Source organism: Rhinopithecus bieti, unplaced genomic scaffold, assembly GCF_001698545.2.
Source record: "Rhinopithecus bieti isolate Rb0 unplaced genomic scaffold, ASM169854v2 scaffold_37691, whole genome shotgun sequence".
In the NCBI taxonomy this organism is placed as follows: domain Eukaryota; kingdom Metazoa; phylum Chordata; class Mammalia; order Primates; family Cercopithecidae; genus Rhinopithecus; species Rhinopithecus bieti.
The window spans coordinates 423,491-446,309 of record NW_016815803.1 but is presented as its reverse complement, the minus strand read 5'-3'; the positions used below and the strand labels follow the sequence as shown (position 1 = coordinate 446,309).

The window sequence follows — 22,819 nt, the reverse complement described above, 5'->3', positions numbered from 1 at the left end:
AAAAAACTGTCATTTACTGATCTTAGATTAGCCTATGACATTAATGAATCACAGGGTAATATATTTTTAAAATATATGATCTAACTTTTACCCCTTTGATTTCCCCATTCTCAGCAAATTTCTTATTCGTCATAGTAGATATTGCTCTTCTCATTTGATTTTTTCATAATTTAAAAACATACAGCTAGATTCTGTTCCATTTATTCCAATTTATCTTGATTTTTAAAATTTAAAATTAATCTCAAAACTTACTATTTCTCCTGCAAAAAGTGTGTTACTTTTGGAGGAACATCACGTGAGTCAGACCAGCCAGCAAGAGAAAGTTGGGGTTTTGATCTGTACACTCAATACAGCTCATGTTAATCCAATACCCTAATCATAGGTATTGACTAGGGCTGATGATGGTCACAGAACTGCCGAGTTGCCCCAACTAGCAGATGTCTGAGTCGCTTCTGTTTATCTTAATGTGGAAACTTATTCTTTTCAACTGAGGTCAAGTGCTGTAAGAGCAAATATTAGGAAGATGAAAAGAAGGATTCAACGAAGGCTTTTACGTTGCTTCAGTGGTTGCTGGCTGGGCAGAAAATGTTTTGTGTACGTGTGTATGTGTGTTAACAGTTACCCTCAGCTCGCTTCCCATCTTCTTTCCCTCCCTTTCCCCACTTCAATTTAATCCTCTTTTCATTTGACACCGGAAGCCAAAGGTGGGGGCAGCTTGTAAGACACTTGCATAACCCTTATTCTTTTTCCTATTACCTTTAAGAATGTCATTATTTAGCCATCAAGCCCATAATCTATTTTCTTGTTTCTTGATGGTTTTCCCAAATCGAAACCGTTTGAGGAAAAATAATCACAGTGATCTTTCTTCAAAAGGAGCTAGCTATTAGCAGCTACTAAAGCAAGACACATTTCTCAACAGCCAATTGCTCTCAAATAACTTGAAGGACTTGTAGTTTATGTGTGCTGAAGATGAAAGCCGAGAATAATAGTCATGAGTAAGCTATTTTCCATATAAAAGGAAACGTGTTTCTATAAGATGTTTTGTTGCAGGAATCTGAGTATGTCAACAGGATGGACACTCAAATGATTTAAAACCACTAGATAATGAACTTTTACTTAAATATTAAATGTACCTAAATAAGACATTTATAATCACTACCCGTGCACTAACTGTTCTTCCGAATAAATGTGTGTGATCATGACCCTTACCCATGCTTGTTACTAGTGCTAATCAGTTTGAAGGCCAGAGGTTTTCACTAAAAAACTTATTTCTTGCTTTCTTGCTGGGTGGAATCTCAAAATGATTTTCTACAAGGAACAATTAGAAGGAAGAAATGCAAATACAAGAGTATCATAAAATATTTCTGGATTGATATTTTAATAAAGAAATCAAAAGTAACATGGACATGCTAATGCTCTGTCTAGAAGGGAATAATGACCATGTTCTGCAGAGACAGAACTTCCTCCAACCTCTGTGAGCAGCAGCATCATTCCATATCTCTCCCCTGTGATCAGTATGTGTCAAAATCCTTCATCGTGACAAATGTGCTGTCCACTTGCATCTGTGGAGAATGTTTTAGCAGCTGAGTGATTATGAATCAAACCCCTGAGCTTATAGCCCTTACTGCCTCCCAATGCATTCACATTTGTCGTCTGACAAGTAAATGTATCTTGACTTTCCTCTGAGATTTTTTTGTACCATGTTTGATGAAAGGCATTTGGCAAATTGGCAGTAGTACCCTGTACGTTGCAATTTGTAGCTAGCATTAGGAGTCCAGGCATGAAATGAGAGGGCAGGCTCCAGGATAAAGGGGGAAAAAAAGAGAACTAACTAGAACATGAATAGTCACTTGAAGAATCAAACACACAATATTCCTTTTGTGAGAAGAGATCATATTCAGGCCATGCTGTCAGATTTTGCTCTGCTTTAAAAAGTTGATGGTATTCTGTCCAGTTGGGTGTCCACAGAATATATGTCTTGTTAATTTTTCCTTCTGAGTAGGAAATGTTGCCTTTTATTTTTAACTTGAGCTCATAAATTAGGCCTCCATCTCTGTCCTGCTGTCTCATTAGCAAAAGGATCGTTTCTTGGGTTGACCAGTTGTTTGAACTTGCAGTCATCATCTCAATTCTTATGTATCTTCTGGTCGAGTATCACAGCTCTTTGATAATTTTATATAATGTATATAGAATGCAAACACCTTTTAAAATAGCTTCTTGAGCTTTCTAATGGCACACTGCCCTGAGAATCAAATAAATAATGGGTGAGTTGATTTAACAGGATGGCCTGAAAGCTTGTTTTTCTACTTAAAAATTCAGTAATAAGCAGCTTCCAAATAAAATGTGAGCCCTGAGGAAAACCAACATGTTGAGAGGGTCAAAGGAAAGGGGAGAGTCCCTCTGGCTGTGGAGCTTAAGAATCAAGCTAAGGCTGGGCACAGTAGCATATGCCTATAATCCCAGCACTTTGGGAGACTGAAGCAGGTGAAAGGCTTGCTTGAGACCAGGAGTTCAAGACCAGCCTGTGCAACATAGTGAGACTTCATCTCTACAAAAAAATTTTTTAAAAACAGTGATCAAGCCAACTTTAAAAGTAAATGCCATCCTCTGCTTGTGACTCTCAAATAAGGGTGCAGGTGAACAAAAACTTGAAGACTATAAACAACAAAAATTAGATTATTGGGGGAAGAATTAGGCAGGGATAGTTTTCTTTCAAGAATGTTTCTCTAAAAGCATGTTTACATGAACTGCTCCCCCTGTCTTACAAGGTACATGCCAAGTTATGTTATATGAAATTATACTAACATATGACGAACTGTCATTTCAACTCAGTCTTTGTCTTTGATGAAATTAATATTTAATCAAAATTATTTGTATATGATCCCACTTAAAAATATGGCATATCCGCCGGGCGCGGTGGCCCAAGCCTGTAATCCCAGCACTTTGGGAGGCCGAGACGGGCGGATCACGAGGTCAGGAGATCGAGACCATGCTGGTTAACACCGTGAAACCCGTCTCTACTAAAAAATACAAAAAACTAGCCGGGCAAGGTGGCGGGCGCCTGTAGTCCCAGCTACTCTGGAGGCTGAGGCAGGAGAATGGTGTAAACCTGGGAGGCGGAGCTTGCAGTGAGCTGAGATCCGGCCACTGCACTCCAGCCTGGGCGACAGAGCGAGACTCTGTCTCAAAAAAAAAAAAAAAATGGCATATCCAGATGGTAATTTAATGTAGTCTTAGGCAATACCCTCCTATACATTTAATTTTTTTCTTTCTGAGTTACACATATTTGGCTTAAGCTGTAATTTTGTAACACTTCATGTTCTTCCATGCTTTCAGTTCTTTTCTTGGGACTGCATGGTTCTTATGGTTTTCATTGCCTAGGCAAGGCATATAGCAACTTTCCCTATAATTTCCATTACGTTAATATCCATCCCATGATACTAATGCTGTCACTTAATCAAATAAAAAACTTGACTTGGCTTTATTAGCTCTCTTATATATTTCAATGTTCAATTATATATCAGATTATGATAAAATGGCCTAACCAAGGTCTTATGGAAAAAGTTCACTCAGCGTTTTATAAGCTTGGTTCTACTTATGGTATTTCCCACATAAATCAATTCTGTTGTTGTTTATTTAATATTGGGATACTACAGTCTCTTTCTACAACCCATCACAGATTTCATGCTTCCCTTTTAAATGATGTCCTTGGTTTGCCAGAGATTATCATAGAAGACAAGATGCCAAACGCTTCATGGTCTTGTGCTTTTACCTTTCAGATGTCAGCTATTGAAAACATGGCAGAAAAGCTAGAGAGCTTCAGTGCCCTGAAACCTGAGGCAAGTGAGCTCCTACAGTCAGTACCCTCTATGTTCAACTTCAGGGCGCCTCCCAGTGCCCTGCCAGAGAACCTTCTGCGGAAGGGAAAGGAACGCTATACCTGCAGGTAACTGAACAGTTAATCATGGCTGACTTTCCAGAAATCTCCCCTCTGATTTCAAAAGGCCTTGCTGTTTGTTTTGGAAATTATTCCTGATTAGATGATTAATAGCCACCATGATAGATCTCAAGCACTTCAAAGTGTTCTTCATTTAGTGAAATATAAAATAGTGTTTTAAAAAATTATTAAATGTGAATTTTAACACAGGCCATTTGGTTGTGATAAATGAGGTTGGAAACAGTCCAAATACTATCTACTTGTCTCACTTTGATATTTATGAATTTTCTTTCACAATTAATTATTTTCATCTAAAGATATACTACTACTGTGCTCAAGCATATATTCATTAATTGTCATGGCATTAAAGAATAAGGCCATTAATTAAAGACAAATAAGGTCCACAAGTGAATGAAACTAGCTAGTACATTTTTTGTTACTCATCAGTAGTAAAGCTTATTTTATGTTTCTGGTTTTGTGTGTGATTTTTTTTGCTACATAAATTATGCTTATAATTTCTGAATCATCTTTAGAAACGTGTAGGTATCTGACTCAGGCATGCAACTTTATCTGCTCTTTGAAAAATATGTCACTTTCTTTCCAGAAAAAAAGCTTTTATGAGTACATACCTTGATGGATGAAGTCTCAGGATTTTGTCTGATCTGATACCACTCTATGTATAGGGAGTTATCACTGTGACTGACGTGTAAAATGAAACATTTGAAATGATGTTGAAACATTTGAAATCTGTTTACATCAACCCAGAATCAGAAACTCTAACCATATTTTTATCCTCTTGTCTGGTTCAATTTTGTGAATGTAAAAATATCGAGTTAATAAGAGAGATGTATAGGAGTAATCAAAACTAAAGTCTATTTTCATAAATTGCTTGCTTATATGTGAATAAATTCAACCAGACCTTAGAATTAAGTCTTTATTTGTAGACTTATTTATATTAATATCTGTGAAATGGCTTTGTTACAAATTTTAAACACCAAAGAAATGTGAGTTCCATGCAAGATTAATTGAACCAGGAATAAGCATCTGGCTGCTGTGTGGCTTGAGTGAAATATAGTCGACTGTGCTGACTTTCTTTTATAAACATCTTTTCATAACAGATACTGTGGCAAGATTTTTCCAAGGTCTGCAAACCTAACACGGCACTTGAGAACCCATACAGGAGAGCAACCTTACAGGTTTGACAATGATATTTGCTAAATATCTTGACAAATATTGTAGTAATTAAAGTGAGTTCATGGACACGATTTCATAGGAGGCTTTTTTATACATGTCTGAATATATGTCTATTCAATTTTGAGTCAAGAAAGAATTGACTAGTGGCTAGGATCGAAATTAGAAGAGTTCTGGTTTCTTTAATCAAGGCTTCCTATCTCTCAGTTTAAAAGTTCCAGCACAGTGTCTAGGACAGAATAAGTACTTAAGAAATGCTAGCCATTTTAAATATTATTATTTTTTATTATCATTGTGTTCTCTTTTCTCAATAATTAGGATGATCTTAATTGACAAAAATCATAACATTGCAGCCTTCCTTTTCCAAGCCTCAGATCTCTGCTAGGAGTTAACAACCCATATGTACTTTTTTCCCCCAGCACAGCTAAGTCATTTTCCATGGGTTACAATAGGAGGTTTAAAGAATAGATTAGGCTGGACACAGTGGTTCACGCCTGTAATCCCAACACTTTGGGAGGCAGAGACAGGTGAATCCCTTGAAGTCAGGAGTTTGAGATCAGCCTGGCCAACATGGTGAAACCCTGTCTCTACTAAAAATACAAAAATTAGTTGGGTGTGGTGGCTCACACCTGTAGTCCCAGCTACTTGGGAGACTGAGGCAGGAGAATCCACTGCACCTGGGAGGTGGAGGTTGCAGTAGGCCAAGATTGCACCACTACATTCCAACCTGGGTGACAGAGTAAGACTCTGTCAAAAAGAAAAAGAAAAAAAGAATAAAGGAACAGATCTTAAACCTGGGGAAGTCTGGGAAGAAGAAAATGTGAAACTAGAGGTAGGACAGATAAAATATACTATAGAAAAAGGGGTAATTTTATCAATAATTTCGTAAATTACCTCTTAGCTTATTCTATTACAGGCCAAGATTAGTTATATGACACATCGAACACATCTAATTTTAATATTGTTTATGAAAGATTGAAAATAGACTTTTTCTAATTTTAAAATATAAACTACATTGTTTAATGTTCAATGCCTTGCACACAGTATTAGGTACTCGTAAATATTTCTTCAAAGAATGAATATTATATAACTTAAGTAATATCATAATGTCATTCTCCTTTGAAATTCTTATACATTGCTTGTATGCAAAATTATTTTTTCCTGAGTGCTAAGTTTTTCTATTAAAACAAAAAAGTAAGTTATTTATCACATTTCAAATATTTTTTTTTTAATGGTAAAATAAGAAAATGAGTCATTTGAGGATAATTGAAATCTTAGGAGAAAGCTAGAGGGAGCTAAACTTAAAACATCAGTGTTTTCTCAATTTCCTTGCTTTCCTACCTGCTTTATAAATCACTAATTATAAGTGATATATTTCCAATTTATACATGATAGAATGCACTTGATATAACAGGTCTCGGGGAGATGTAATACTGGGAAGTTTTAGATGATTTCCCCTTTTCAGAAAATTCTATTACCAGAAATTCTGCTTAAGTGGAAGGAAAGGTTTCCACACTCATGTTTTGTTATGGCAAGAGTACTGAAAACTGTGTTATCAGGTTCATTTTACTCTTTCTTTGTACATAAATTCAATGGTTTTATTCCACCCAATAATGGCGCTATTATCGTACATATATATTTTTTAAACCACAAACCAGAATTTTGGTATAGCTGGAGATTTTACACAATTATTTGTCCAGCCCCTCTGGTTTTATTTATTTATTTATTTATTTATTTTTTCCTTGTGGAAGAATTCCAATGAACAGTGTAGAAAAAATGAGGAAAACAAAATCACAATTAGGACATCACAATAATAATTGCTACAGGCAAGATCAATTGAATGTTAAAATGAGTGTATGTAGTGAACTAGAGTTTATAGTTTAGTTAATGTATCAATGTTGGTTTAAGAGTTGTGACAAATGTACGTGAAATATATTAACAATAGGGAAAAATGGGTACTATGTACTATCTTTGCAACCTTTTAATAAATCTAGAACTCTTCTAAAATGAAAAGTTTATTTAGGCCAAATGTGGTGCCTCATGCCTACAATCCCAGCACTCAGAGAGGCTGGGGCAGGAGGACCACCCAAACCTAGGAGGTGAAGACCAGCCTGGGCAACACAGCGAGACACCATCTTCAAAAAAAGAAAACTTCATTTAAAAAATAAAAAATTAGTGAGTGAAAGTTCAAGGAGAAACAGGATATTTGCGTAGCCCCAAAATATCTTCTGCAAAATATTTGTTAATTAGAAAGAGAAAAAGTAGTAACCTTATAGTGGAGAAACCTGGCAGATACTACCTTATCCAAATGATCAGGGTTAACAACGCCAGAAGTTAGACATGTCAGCATCATGTACCCTTGATAGGATACACTGAGAGGGCATATTGTCTCTGTGCTATTTTCCCCCAAAATTTATAACCTCACTCTAATAATGAGAAAATATCAGACCAACCCAAATTGAGGAAAATTCTACCAAATTCCCTATCGGTATTATTCAGAAGTATCAGGGTAATTAAAGGCAAGAAAAGACTGAGGAACTGTCAGAGACTGTAGAAAACTAAGGAGACGTGACAGCTAAATGCAATGTGGGATCTTAGATCAGATCCTGGAACAGAAAAAGAGCATTGGAGAAAATTGGTGATATTAAAATAAAGTCTGTATTTTAGTTAATAGTATTACATCAACGTTAATTTCCTAGTTTTAATGAATGTTAGGTAAGATGTTAATATTGGAGGAGCTGAGGTAAAGGGTATATGGGAACCCTTTGTACTATGTTTGCAACTCTTCTGTAAGTCTAAAATTACTTCAAAAAGAAAAAAATTAAATAAAAAAATTAAAATGATATGTAAATTATATACAGATTATGTCTGCTTCCTGTGGCTGACCTGTGCCTTCTGGAAAGTTCTATTTGGTTTTAATACTTTATGTAGTAAAAGTTAAACATGGTCCCCTATATAGAAAATTCTCTCTTCAGATAGATAAATACCAGTAGACCACAAGCTCCTTGACAGTGGAATCCCCCCCTGCCTTTTTTTTTAATAGACAGTAGGTCTCACTCTGTAGCTCAGCCTGGTTCTGAACTCCTGGCTTCAAGCAATTCTCCCACGTCCACCTCCTGATTATTAGCAGGAGGAGGGATTATAGGCAGGTGCCACCATGTCCCGGATAATCCATATCTTTTTCATCTCTGTGTCCTTGATGCATCAGCCCCTCTGTTTTACAAATGAAAAAATTCAGATTTACATATGCTAATTGCCTTCTGCAAAGTCTGATACTAATAGAGTCAGGATTAAAACCCAGGCCCAGAGCTCTCACTTCAGCGTTTTTATTTTGCATCATGATATCAAAGGCTCGTCTGACCTCCATGTCTGCATCCGATAACTAGGAAGGCTTAATAGTATACTGCCCATGACTGTGTTGTGTGTTCATTTTAAGAATTCCTAAAACTTAAGCTCTTATTGGAGTTGTGTAGGAGGAATTGATTTTTTATTTAGAGCATTCTTCTTCTGGCCAAGACTTTAGTAGAGGAGAGATAGAAAGTAACAACTGATCATTGGTTAGAACATGCTTCTTTAGATTTGAGAAGATGATGCTTACTAGATTTGGAAAAGACCCTTTGTGTGCAAGCAGAAAGTTAGGAGCATGGTAGAAACATAATCTCTCTTCCTCATGATTTGTGTAGAAAGTGTTTTGGGTGAAAAAATTTTTTACAGTGTTTCGTGGGAGTATGTTTACTCTAACAGGGTTTTCTAGGTTATTCTGCTAAGCACAGAATAAATTGTGCTAAATATAGCATGGTTCTCATTGCAGTGGACCTTGGAGGTAAACAGAGTTATTGCAGAGAAGGTCATAACTTTATGTGCATTAAAAAAAAAAAAAAAACAGGGGTTAAAATATTACAACTACCATAATGTGGGGTTTCACACATTTTTTATTAATATTATAAGTGAGGAAAGTTGAAGAACCTTATGATGCCAGAACAGTTTTTTAAGGGGGAAAAATTAAATCAGTACTTGTGTTGGTTTATTGATACTATGCCAAAGTAACTAGTTCAACAGATTATTTTTCCTACTGAACTGACTAGACTTCTGGCATCACATAAGGACACCCACAGAAGCCCAAGAACTCTAGTGGAATGGGCTGATTTCTGCTTTAGAGCTCTTGAACCACTAACTCTGCATTCAGAAGTGGGAGGAGAAGGGCCCTTCACACATGGAAGGATGAGTTAAGAATTTTCTGTCCTCTAAGATTGAAGTTTTCATTTAAAAGTCATTTGGAGGCTGGACGCGGTGACCCACGACTGTAATCCTGACACTTTGGAAGGCTGAGGTGTGTGGATCACTTAACGTCAGGAGTTGGAGACTAGCCTGGCCAACATGGTGAAACTCTGTCTCTACAAAAATACAAAAGTTAGCTGAGCATGGTGACACGTGCCTGTAATCCCAGCTACTCAGGAGGCTGAGGCAGGGGAATCGCTTGAACCCAGGAGGTGGAGGTTGCAGCGAGCCGAGATTGTGCCATTGCACTCCAGTCTGGGTGATGAAGTGAGTCTTCATCTAAAAAACAGCAACAACAAAAAAGTCATTTGGAGAAAGTTAACTTTTTTTTTCAAGTAATATGTCCCCCAAAATCACAGAAACAAATGATGGCAAATAATGGAACCTTTACCTTAAAATGACAGAGGACAATAACCTCAATTACTAAAACCTTTTCTTCTTCACTGATGAGAACTAGGGGAAGGGGCCTTGCATTTTATGTTTTCATTTTATGACTAAAGGAAAACGTTAAAATAATTTATGGTATTTTATTACATGGACGAGAGAAACAATTAACCAACCAATAATAAGTGCTTTCATGAAAATTGACCTAGTTCAGAGTGCTAGAGACTCTTTCAGAAAAGAGAAATGAAAATAGGGAGTAATAGGAAGGGAGATAAATGGAAGACCTTTGCTTTTTTTTTCACAAAGTGAATTTAGTGGCATTATTTTTTTATAACAGTTTAAAGATTAATAGAGAAAAGGCTTTATGGTAGATGATTCTTGGGTATCAGACTGAGTTATTTACATTGTCTTAGTTTTAAAAGTCTAGGATGTTCATTGCTACTTTGAAACTGATAATGGAATTTTCTTTAGGATTAGCATCTGAGAAAGTGAATTTCCTGAGAAATTGGTTAATCAGACTGCAATTTTGAATTAAAAAGTGATGTATTACTGTATTTGAAAACTATATGAATGTTTTATGTTTGTTTACCAAAAAATTAATTGTATTGTCCTAAGCAGAAGATAAAACAATGCTACTGTTCCTCAGTGTGCTTTATTTTATGAGGTTTACTTAAAATATTGGTACTGATTAATGAATTTGGGAGCAATCAAATCACTAATATTTTATGGTTTTTGATAAAGTCATGAAAGTCTTTAAAGTGACCACAGTCTATTGGAATTAAAATCTTAACTGTGTGAATAGTATTCTCCCCGTGCCTTTCCTTTAAAATGTTGTTTTATGAGTGGAGATGATTTTTGAAAGCTGGCTAACTAGTCTTGAGAAATACCTTTTACTGTGCTTGTAAATATTTTCTCTTTGTTTATTTTTCAGATGCAAATACTGTGACAGATCATTTAGCATATCTTCTAACTTGCAAAGGCATGTTCGCAACATCCACAATAAAGAGAAGCCATTTAAGTGTCACTTATGTGATAGGTGTTTTGGTCAACAAACCAATTTAGACAGACACCTAAAGAAACATGAGAATGGGAACATGTCCGGTACGTAATAAATTGTGTTATAAGTCAAATATGACTTCTTTTTCATATTTTAAATAATAATAAGATAATGTGATCTTTCTTCTTTTATTCCACTTTGACACCAGATCAGGTCTTATTGTAAAAATTTCCGGCAAGTTTCTATTGAGATTTTAGAATAATGTGAGCAATGTGACTGTTGATTAATTGATGATTCAGTGGCCCTATTTGTATTATGTTTTTTATCTTCCTGAATTCATGTTAATGGGTAATTTTAAGCAAAGAGGACAATGACCTAAACTCGCAGGAGACTTATGAAACAAGATTTCCTTAATTGCAGGGGACTGTCTTTTCACCTGTTGGCACAGAATGTGGCCCCTAGGCATGGCAGAGTTTCTAGAGTGGCAGACCCAGAATGTCACCCTCTGAATATTAATCTAGAAAGCATAGCTGCTTTTGTAAAAGGCCTGCAGATCAGAGAACCTCTCTGGGTAGTTTTTGTTATGACTCGGAATATGAGACTATTGACATGATCAGAGCAACCCATAGCAAATGATAGTGGTGCTTTGTTTTTGTCACAAATTCTTATATAAAATTAAGATAAAAGTAACTGGCATAAAACTAGACTTTTCTTAACTAGAACCTTGCCAGCACATATTTAGCAGAAGGGATTGTAGGTTTTCCAGTCTTTGGCTTCTAATAGTTAGATAATAAGTCATTAAGTAACATTTGCCAACTGGCATACGTGTGCAGAGCCAACCTGTGCAGTCACAATTTGTCTCCAGAGAATAAAGGTTATGCTTTGGGAGTAGGGGAGGAGAGATACAGAGTTCAGGCAAAGAGATTTAAGAACAGAAAAAAGTTGGATTAATACAGACTAGCAATCTTTATTGATGGAATTTTTAAATTATTAATCTTTCTTTCACTGTAAAGGCACATTGTTTATGATCTTGTCTGATTACTACCTAAAAGTATATACTGTTCATCTCCCTCAAAGTCAGCAATTTAATGATCATAGTTTTAAAATATTAGATTTTAGGTACAGAAGTATAATCCAATATGCAGAACTGACCACACTGTCTAACTGTGTGTACCCTTAGAGCAGACAACTATAATTTTCTTATCAAAGTTATTTTAGAAAAAATAGTTAAACATGTAACGTGTCAACATTAATACTTGTTGACCTAGATTATAACCTCTTTTAGGTGAGGGGATGTTTTAACCTCTTGTTTTTGTCATATAGACTATTGTGATGAACTATTATATTATAGATACTTTGCAGGCAAGATAAACAACAGGAAGCCAATGTTGGTGTAAAGCTCAACCACATACAAAGTGTTTATAGTTGATTAAGTTTATGTAAGCTTTACATCAATCCTGTGATACAGGTATTGTGAGTCTCGCGTTTCATGGCCAAGGAAGCTGAAGATCATCTTGTAATCAGCAGATCTAATATTGTCCTTTTAATACTACACCAGCCCCTGGACTGGAGTGTTCTGAGTCAACCCACAGCTTTGCCCAGCAAACCGGGATGCAGAATTTTCAGTGTGCCTTTAAACTGTATTTTGTTATATGCTTTAGCACAGCAGCCAAAAAAAAAAAAAAGCATGTTGACTGCAACCAGGACTTCATATACAGTGTCATATGGCAGAATCTATTTAAGACTTGTTCATAATTTGTCTCACCCTAAATTCTCATTATATGAACACAAATGTTCTCATGTCACAATAGAGGTAAGGAAAGCTAGTGAGAGAAGCAACTTCTTTGCGAGACTGTACTTCATGATTTCAGTGGTTCAATATGTTCCCAAAGGACTGTCATGGCCATGTGTATGATGGTAAACTGGTGAGACTTTGACCTCCTAAAGTTATTAATATAAATAGGGCATGTTTGAAGAAACAACACTGATCAAATTCATAAGGAGTGAGTTTCCAAATAAGTAGCTAGATAAACAATAATCTTTGTCATAAAAGGCTTTCTGCTCCACGCAGGTACAGCAACATCGTCGCCTCATTCTGAACTGGAAAGTACAGGTGCGATTCTGGATGACAAAGAAGATGCTTACTTCACAGAAATTCGAAATTTCATTGGGAACAGCAACCACGGCAGTCAGTCTCCCAGGAATGTGGAGGAGAGGTAAAGCTGTTTTTTACTCTTTAAACTCTGTGACGACTGAAATGAATATGTTTTAAAATATACTTTCTATGCTCACTTTTGTGGCACTACTATTACTTCAGTCACCAAAGACTGGTATATATTTAGTACATATTAAATACCACATGTGCTTCCAAGCATTTTACATGTATTAATTAATTTAATTTCATGGTAACCCTGTGAGATAGCCACTGTAATTTTAGCAGTGAAGGAATGGAAACATTGAAGCTTAAACCATTGTGTCAGAGGTCACATAAGTAATCAATGGGATTCAACCTTAGCTGTCTGGTTCCAGAGCCCATAATTTTACCAGGATTTACCTAATTGATAGCTGAATAGAATCTGTTATCAAAATTTCAGAAGTAGAAGAAAAGGCCATCACAGAGTTTCAGTTGAATCACTGATCAATACTGGTTACTATTATACGTTAAAAATTATACATATATTACAGGTAATATATGATTCTATATATATGTGTTATACCTATATACGTATATGTATATTCTGTATATATGTAATATACATATTATAGTACATATGTATGTATGCATTTATATATGAAATACCCATGGAGTTTCCTCCAAATATATTTTGCATAGGAACTTTTTTAGTCTTCTTAAGATTCTATTGCTACTTTATGCCCTCTTAAGTGACTACTCATTTAATTCTGGCCTGTTTATTTCAGTGGATATGACCATCCTTGTTTTTACCGACCTGATGCACTGGCTCCCTTTTGTCATCATCAACATTAAGCATGAATAGCTTAATTCATTTAAAAAAGCTTTTAATGCTGTTAATGATAATACTTAACAGTTACCCAGCACTTCACATTGCATATGAAGTTAATGAAACACTATTTCACCAAAACTACTGGATTTAATTTTTCTTATCTATAAGCTATAATTAAATATCTGTTGTTGAGAAGTAGACTTTTCTGGACTAACTATATAGTGACCTATTAAATTAGGATGCTGCATTGTAAGTTTTAAAAAACATGACATTAATTGAAAGTTCCATTATTTTCGTCATGCAAGTATTATTGGGTTAGTGTCCTCTATTTTGATGTTATTAAAAGTCAAACTTAATTATTTTATGTAATTTCTTCAAGGCAAGCATAAAATAAAATTTTTTACTAAAATAACAAAAAAAAAAAAAGACCACTTCTGTTCTTCAACTTGTGTAAAAGTGTGTCTAAGAAAAACAAGAAAGAAGACCCTTCCAGTCTCTCAGAAATCTGATAACCACACCAGTGTGCAGTTGGATGTATCTTTCCCTTTACTCGCCCATTTGTGTGTGTGTTTCTGTCTGTCTGTCTGTCTGTGAAAGGGAGAGGGGAAGTAGATGATCAGAAGGACAAAGTAGCAAGAACAAGCAAGAAACAGTAACAATCTTACACTTTGATAATGATATTTACTTCATGCATGTAAGAACCCTTGAACAAAACACACCATTTGGGTTCTGAGATGCTTATTCAAATTTTCTAGCCTTTAATTGGCGATTTATGAACCTGTATAGCTGCAACATCTGGCTTCAACATGTCTAAACAGCACAGAAGTAAGAAGGTTGAGTCATCTAAGTTTTTCCCCTGAACTCCTGTCAGGCTACTTTTGATGAATAATTTATTCCCTGCAAATTGCCACATTTGAAAACTTAATTAACAAATAGATTTTCTTAATTATGTTGGCTTTTGTTACTTTTGATTTTCACCCATGTACTCTTTTGTTCTTTTATTTTTTCTTTCATTTTTTTTAAAATAAAAATTTCAATCCACTCATGCAAGCAAGTTGGCAGTGTATTTGGAAACTAACTTATGTCTGTGTATAAATTTTCACCATTCTTTGATAAAAGAGGTTAAGAGATTGTTTGTATTAAAAGCTTAATAATGATATGACTTTTTCTGGTCAAATGGATTCTTACTATCTACTTTTGTCACATCCAAGATTGTTTTATTTATTTTTTAATGCTGGGAAATCTGAATATTAAATTGTACTCATTTTGTTATGTGGGAAAGTGATGGGGGTGCATTGTTGATACCTGAGCTTTTTCCACCCTGGTGTTTTCCTGAGAAACAAGGAACTATTTCACATTCAGACTGTAAAAAATAATTTGAAAATAGTACAAATAAGTGAGCTCTCAATCACTTCCACATTTGGATAGAGTGGCTAAGTGGAACATAGCACAAATGTCATCTAGTTGTTTCTTGGCAGCTACTTTAACATTGTCTTTGGACTTTCAGATTCACTTCAGGCATATGTATTGAAGCTACTGCCCATGAGTGATATGAGTTTTCCAGGAATCTATTATTTTAAATGGCAGGTACTTATATGGTAATTAGGTAAATTGTGCTGAGAATGTATTTGTGTGCCTTTTTATATGATATATATAGAAATATCAATTATCAAGCAAAGTCTGATAAGAAATAGGAAACCAAGATTGTTTCTTGGGTTCTGCCAGAGGCTTCATTTATAATCTGAACAATCATACAATTATTTTTTTCTTTATCTTCCCATTTGTGAGGTGACATTATTTTTTCATGGTTGACATAGAACGTAAACAATAAAAAATTTCCTGTGTAAGTGTTGAAAATCTAAACTGTTGTTGGGAAGACATAATAAAGAAAGAAATTACGATTTTAAAAGTGAAACCAACATTTGGACTTTTTTTTTAATGCTTTTGAAAGAATGAATGGCAGTCATTTTAAAGATGAAAAGGCTTTGGTGACCAGTCAAAATTCAGACTTACTGGATGATGAAGAAGTTGAAGATGAGGTGTTGTTAGATGAGGAGGATGAAGACAATGATATTACTGGAAAAACAGGAAAGGAACCAGTGACAAGTAATTTACATGAAGGAAACCCTGAGGATGACTATGAAGAAACCAGTGCTCTGGAGATGAGTTGCAAGACATCCCCAGTGAGGTGAGTACCTTGGGTGACTTTAGAAACTAAGTTATAGTAGATCCACATACGGTTGCAATTCCTCCTGTGATAAGCAATTTGTGAGTTATAAATAACAAAAATTAAATTTGAATTAGTAAGGGATACTCAGTGGATTGGATTTAAATAGATGAAAATAAGGTGGCCATCAACATAATCCACAAGTGTATAAATACATCAGGTTTTGTGCAACTCTGATTAACCTGAGGTGGGAAAGATAAAATGAAAACTACATAAGTACAATCATTTATTGTTAGATTCTACCTATAAAACTCAAAGAAAAATAGAGATTTTGACATATTTAATTTATGCAATAATCTGGTATGATCATCAGTTAAGTATAATTGAGATAAATTTCACTTCATTAGATATATATGTGATCTATATAGATGATAACTTTTTAAATGAAAATAAATAACCAAACAGTTAAATTGATGGCACTGTTATATTTTCATGATGGATATTGACTAAATATTGTCATAACTAGCTTTACTTTACATGGAAATTATGAATATATGAATTCTGTCTCTGCACATTACTGACAAATGTGTCACTGACTTTAACTCTTTATCTCAAATATATGCTTGGTTTTAGTTACTAAAATCTTAACAGAAATATATTTTTAAGGCATGATGTCTGTAAATATTTATAAAAACCCAATAATTGATGCATGCTACTTAACCCTGCAGATACATCATATGAAGTTTGTCAGTTGTACAGATAGATTCAAATGAAAGTGATTTGATTAGATAACAAACTGAAAAAAAAATTTCTGTGTTTTTCATTGGTTCATTTTAGGTATAAAGAGGAAGAATATAAAAGTGGACTTTCTGCTCTAGATCATATAAGGCACTTCACAGATAGCCTCAAAATGAGGAAAATGGAAGATAATCAATATTCTGAAGCTGAGCTGTCTTCTTTTAGTACTTCCCATGTGCCAGAGGAACTGAAGCAGCCGTTACACAGAAAGTCTAAATCGCAGGTACGGATTTTCCCATAGTACAGCATCATGGTTACATTATGCATGAAACGTACATTTCCTTTGACTACCAATAAGCAAATATTCTATCTTTGAAATATTTTAGAATCCAAACAGGGTCAGATACTTTTCTAAAAATGTTCATATCTTTACTGTGTTTATGACCAAATCCAAAATAGGTAAGCAAGAAAGCAATTAATTTAGCTGCATTCTGCATAGAAATTATATGACAAACCCCATCCTACACTCATCTTTCCTTGACTTTGTAATTCTCTTACTTCTGTACAGTTAGTTCATCATGTTTGTTTGCAAATGTTTATGTGTTACCTCAGAGTCATTTTCCATGTCTATACTTTTGTCAATGTAATTATATATTAAGATTTTTCTGAAAAGTGAATTCTATTTTTTGTCCCCTTCTGTCTAGTAAATTGTTAGGTGTAGTTAATTAGTAAGTCATCTCATGTTGTAATTTAATAGTAAAATGAGGATCAGAAATGAAGTGAGTTGCCAAAGGTCTACACCAACTTATTGGCAGGTTTGGAAATAAAACCGGTCAATTTTAAATTCAACGAATGAATGAGTGAATGAATGGTACTCAAATTTATTAGGCTGTACAGCATTGTATCAGCACTATGATAACTAAAAATAAATCCATTAAAGGGTCCATAAATAGCAATTAAAAGAGCCTCAGTGTTTTTGTTACAAAATAAAGGAAGTCAGTACTTTTTGTTGGACATCCACAGTCAACCAGGTTGTTCATTCAGGTCAATTAAACTTAAAGAAACTTCCTATTGCCATATTTATTGGGCACTGTGGTCTAATTGCCTGATCCATTAGTTCATTTTGTAGGTGGCCTGAACTGCAATGTGACCATCTTAGTTTGTTCATTTGGAAATGATTTTCTATTTGGGTAAGATGTCTGGGTTGGTCTTAACAGCAAATGTAGTAATACCCTAAGGAAGGTGGGAAAAACATTGTGTCAGTGGGATAATACAAATCATTAAATAATACTCAATTTAGTAAAAAGTTCTGAGATATTATGTATGGTAATAGGCAAAATAAATGTTCTTTCTCAATTGAAGTCAAAGCAGCCAGCATCTACAGAGGCTCCTGGAGCCTACCTCCATGAACTTGAGAACATCATTTAAAAACTATAGGTACCATTTCCTCATTGTAAAAGGGGTAAGTGGATTTTTATTCAATGGGGATAAAATGAAGTTTTCAGTTTTAACATTAAAGGTAAACTTGCTAGAGTAGACATTTCATTTTTACTTAGAGACATCCATAAGCGGTGGCTAGTGTTTTTTTTAACCCTTGATTTCCCATTCTTCCATCCTTGTTGATTAGAGATAGCCAGAGTATTCAGGTTTTTGGTCTTTTGTTACTTGTTTCTTTGTTTGTTTTTGAGACAGGGTCTCACTCAGCTGCTAAGACTGGAGTGCAGTGGTGCAATCACAGCTCACTGTAGTCTCGACTTGCTGGGCTCAAGTGATCCTCCCACCTCAGGCATCTGGATAACCGGGACTATAGACACTCACCACCATGCAAGGCTAATTTTTCAATTTTCTATAGAGATGAGGTTTCACTATATTGCCCAGGCTGGTCTCAAATTCCTGAGCTCAAGCAGTCCTCCCACCTCAGCCTCCCAAATTACTGGGATTTGTATAGGTGTGACCCATTGCACCTGGACATGGTTTTTTCTTTTAAATTTCTTTTAATTAGTTCACCAAAATGCTTCTCATTTATTATAAGATATAATACCTAAAAACTCCAGAAATGGCCAGAAGTGATAGAAGACAAAAGGGCCTGAAAACCTAGAGATAAGGGATGTAATTATAATACATTTTAGTACCAGCATTTTGACATAAATCCCCTGCCCAGTTGGGCTGTTACCATTATAAGAAATACGAGCATTTTGCAATCCTAAGTCATATTTTTCTTGTTACTTGATCACATTATACAGATAAGTTTGGAAATGGTCAGGCCTTTTTGCAAATTCACTTTATTTCATAATACCATTCATTCATTCATTTATTAACTACCAGCTATATGCTGGGCACTGATCCTTATATATGAAAATGTTTATTTCCTTTGATTACCAAAAGGCAGATATGCTGTTTTGCCATTTTCTAGAATCTAAAGGCTCAGATGCTTTACTCAAAGCATTCATATATTTATTCTGTAATTTTTATAGTGATTGAATTGAAAATAGTTGACCAGTACAATAGTAGCTGCATTTTGCATGTGCTCTTCCTTGAGAAACTCTATCATGTAAAAATTAATTTCATGAATAGGTACTATTTATGTATTACCTCAGTCAGGCACACTGAGCTAAACACTTTATGTAAGTTAGTGCGTGTGATTCCTCCACAACTCTTGGAGGCCAGTGCTGTTATTACTATCATCTGTTTTATAGGAGGAAAGCAAAGCTTAAAAGATTAAGAAACTTGCTCAAGGTCACACAGCTAGGTGAGTAGAGGCAGGTTTAAAGCCAGGATTAAAACTTAAAATTCCCTCTGTACTCCCTTTTATCTTCCCAAATATCAGAATTTAACTCTTTCAGAATATTCTTTATCTTTTTCTCTAAAAGTAGGTACATAATCAGAATAGATAATTTAGGTTCAATGCTCAGTTAACCCATACTTTAACTCTGCCAAAGATAAGTACTCCATATTATTTATTCTTAATTCCTTAGGATCTAACACAGAGCCTGGCATCGAGTAGATGCTTAAGAAATATTTGTTAAATGGATCATGAGATATCGTAGAGGTCCAAAAGGTAAACTGCATACATAAAAGTCAAATGTGTACATTTAGAGCGATGACCCAGCAAATCAAAATCAGCCTGCAAGGGCAGATTTTCTAACTGAATGCAGTGATTATGGAAGAAACCACAGACTGGCCACATGTCTCAGCATGACTCCTAGAGATGAAATTCTGCCTAACAACAGAGGCATTTTGTCTTTGTTTACAGACAGTGGAATGTCTTTGGCAGGACTTTAATGATTCCACTTCAGCAGCATTTTGACAAGCAAGTTTAGCAATGGATGAGACCAACAATAGCGAATCAACAGTGAAAAGTTCACTCACAAGTCAAGACCAAACATTCCATTTGAATATTTTACTTGGCAGCAAATGGGGGATTCTCTGAACAGTTATTTAAAATTTGACATGATAATAGGGAAGAAAGAGCACTTCCTCACAGAGCACCTCCATGCAGCTTCTGCTCAGCAGACATTGGAAAACAAGTTGATTAGAACATTGTTGGGTCGTGTGTTTGGTTGTATTTTTTTTGGTAGAGCTGATTTGATCCACCTCAACTTGTGGGTGTCAGTACTGAGTATGTCAAGCAAGGAGGGAAACTGGAGAAAAGACACTGGATTAAAAGTTGGGCAGAAATACATTTTAGTTATGCTTCTCCCAGTATGTATCTAATTGAGTGACTTTGGGCAAGTCACTCAAGCACCTTCAGTGCTTTCGGTTATAAAGTGTAGGAGTCAGGCTGTATCCTCTACTAGGCCACAGCTCTGTCAAGGTAGGTCTATGGATAGAGACCTATTAATATTTGTGGTTTCAGTCATAAGCATACAATCATATTTTTAGTGAATTGAACATACGTAGTGGATGGATGACTGTATTTGCAGTTGAACAGGAGACCGACTCATCTTTCTCAAAGGAGGCACTATTTGCATTTTAGGTAGGATAGTTCTTTTTGGTTCTGTAGAGTGTGTCACTTTTGGGGTCTCCTAGGCACTAAAGGCCAGCAGTAATCCCATGTGATTTCCACGAAAAAATATGCCTCCTTTGCCAAACACACCCATGAAAGATGCCCCTACTCAGGGTCCCATCTCTTTCCGTTTTACCAACAATATTCTTTGATCTAAAAGTGATGTTTTTCAAATGCCATTTACTAAGTCTCTCTCCTTTTTACCCCAGGCATATGCTATGATGCTGTCATTGTCTGACAAGGAGTCCCTCCATTCTACATCCCACAGTTCTTCCAACGTGTGGCACAGTATGGCCAGGGCTGCAGCGGAATCCAGTGCTATCCAGTCCATAAGCCACGTATGACGTTATGAAGGTTGACCAGGGTGGGACCAAGTCCAACAGTAGCATGGCTCTTTCATATAGGACTATTTACAAGACTGCTGAGCAGAATGCCTTATAAACCTGCAGGGTCACTCATCTAAAGTCTAGTGACCTTAAACTGAATGATTTAAAAAAGAAAAGAAAGAAAAAGAAAGAAAAAAGAAACTATTTATTCTCGATATTTTGTTTTGCACAGCAAAGGCAGCTGCTGACTTCTGGAAGATCAATCAGTGCGACTTAAAGTGATTCAGTGAAAACAAAAAACTTGCTGGGCTGAAGGCATCTTCCAGTTTACCCCACCTTAGGGTATGGGTGGGTGAGAAGGGCAGTTGAGATGGCAGCATTGATATGAATGAATACTCCATAGAAACTGAATTCTCCTTTGTACAAGATCACCTGACATGATTGGGAACAGTTGCTTTTAATTGCAGATTTAATTTTTTTTCTTCGTTAAAGTTTTATGTAATTTAACCCTTTGAAGACAGAAGTAGTTGGATGAAATGCACAGTCAATTATTATAGAAACTGATAACAGGGAGTACTTGTTCCCCCTTTTGCCTTCTTAAGTACATTGGTTAAAACTAGGGAAAAAGGGTATGTGTATATTGTAAACTATGGATGTTCACACCCAAAGAGGTTAAGTCAGTGAAGTAACCTATTCATCACCAGTATCGCTGTACCACTAATAAATTGTTTGCCAAATCCTTGTAATAACATCTTAATTTTAGACAATCATGTCACTGTTTTTTTAATGTTTATTTTTGTGTGTGTGTTGCGTGTATCATGTATTTATTTGTTGGCAAACTATTGTTTGTTGATTAAAATAGCACTGTTCCAGTCAGCCACTACTTTATGACGTCTGAGGCACACCCCTTTCTGAATTTCAAGGACCAAGGTGACCCGACCTGTGTATGAGAGTGCCAAATGGTGTTTGGCTCTTCTTAACATTCCTTTTTTGTTTGTTTGTTTTGTTTTCCTTCTTAATGAACTAAATACAAATAGATGCAACTTAGTTTTTGTAATACTGAAATTGATTCAATTGTATAAACGATTATAATTTCTTTCATGGAAGCATGATTCTTCTGATTAAAAACTGTACTCCATATTTTATGCTGGTTGTCTGCAAGCTTGTGCGATGTTATGTTCATGTTAATCCTATTTGTAAAATGAAGTGTTCCCAACCTTATGTTAAAAGAGAGAAGTAAATAACAGACTGTATTCAGTTATTTTGCCCTTTATTGAGGAACCAGATTTGTTTTCTTTTGTTTGTAATCTCATTTTAAATAATCGGCAAGTTGAGGTACTTTCTTCAAATGCTTTGTACAATATAAACTGTTATGCCTTTCAGTGCATTACTATGGGAGGAGCAACTAAAAAATAAAGACTTACAAAAGGAGTATTTTCCCCTCTGTGTCGTATTTTTCCTTCATGCAATTTTACTTTCCCTTTGGGATCCAATGATTTAAAGATATGATGGCTGGGATCTTGATGCCCTACAGATACGCGGAATGTAGAGCATGTTTGTTTTGTTTTGAGATAGCATAAGTGATAGTTCTTGGGCAACAGTGAGTCTCGCTCATTGCTCTGAACTTTCCCCATGTGGTGCAGTCAGGGCTCAAGTGCACCACAACCCAGTCCTGGTATCACTTCATGTTCACAGCATCCACTTAAATTAGGACAAAGAGCGACTTACAGGTTTTCTACAGATGGTATGCCAAAAGGAACTCAGTTTCTTATTTTTGTTTTTCATTATGCAAGTAGTATTAACTGATTCACAAAGGGGCAAGGGGCAACCTT

At 35.5% G+C, this 22,819-nt stretch overlaps 1 protein-coding gene across 11 annotated transcripts in view; it reads left to right on the top strand.

Annotated features, from left to right (window-relative positions):
* MECOM (MDS1 and EVI1 complex locus) overlaps nucleotides 1-22,425 on the top strand; it is a 312,984-nt gene extending 290,559 nt beyond the window's left edge. For 6 of the 11 annotated variants that reach the window (XM_017853741.1, XM_017853738.1, XM_017853742.1 and 3 more), the window contains 7 exons: nucleotides 3,780-3,946; nucleotides 5,056-5,133; nucleotides 10,722-10,891; nucleotides 12,859-13,003; nucleotides 15,702-15,938; nucleotides 16,755-16,938; nucleotides 20,871-22,425. In XM_017853741.1, coding sequence (XP_017709230.1) covers nucleotides 3,780-3,946; nucleotides 5,056-5,133; nucleotides 10,722-10,891; nucleotides 12,859-13,003; nucleotides 15,702-15,938; nucleotides 16,755-16,938; nucleotides 20,871-21,005 — 1,116 coding nt within the window. In that variant the 3' untranslated portion in view covers nucleotides 21,006-22,425. The remainder of the gene's footprint in view (nucleotides 1-3,779; nucleotides 3,947-5,055; nucleotides 5,134-10,721; nucleotides 10,892-12,858; nucleotides 13,004-15,701; nucleotides 15,939-16,754; nucleotides 16,939-20,870) is intronic. The other 5 variants (XM_017853739.1, XM_017853740.1, XM_017853749.1 and 2 more) reach the window with 1 other exon arrangement.
* The last annotated feature ends 394 nt before the right edge of the window (nucleotides 22,426-22,819 follow it).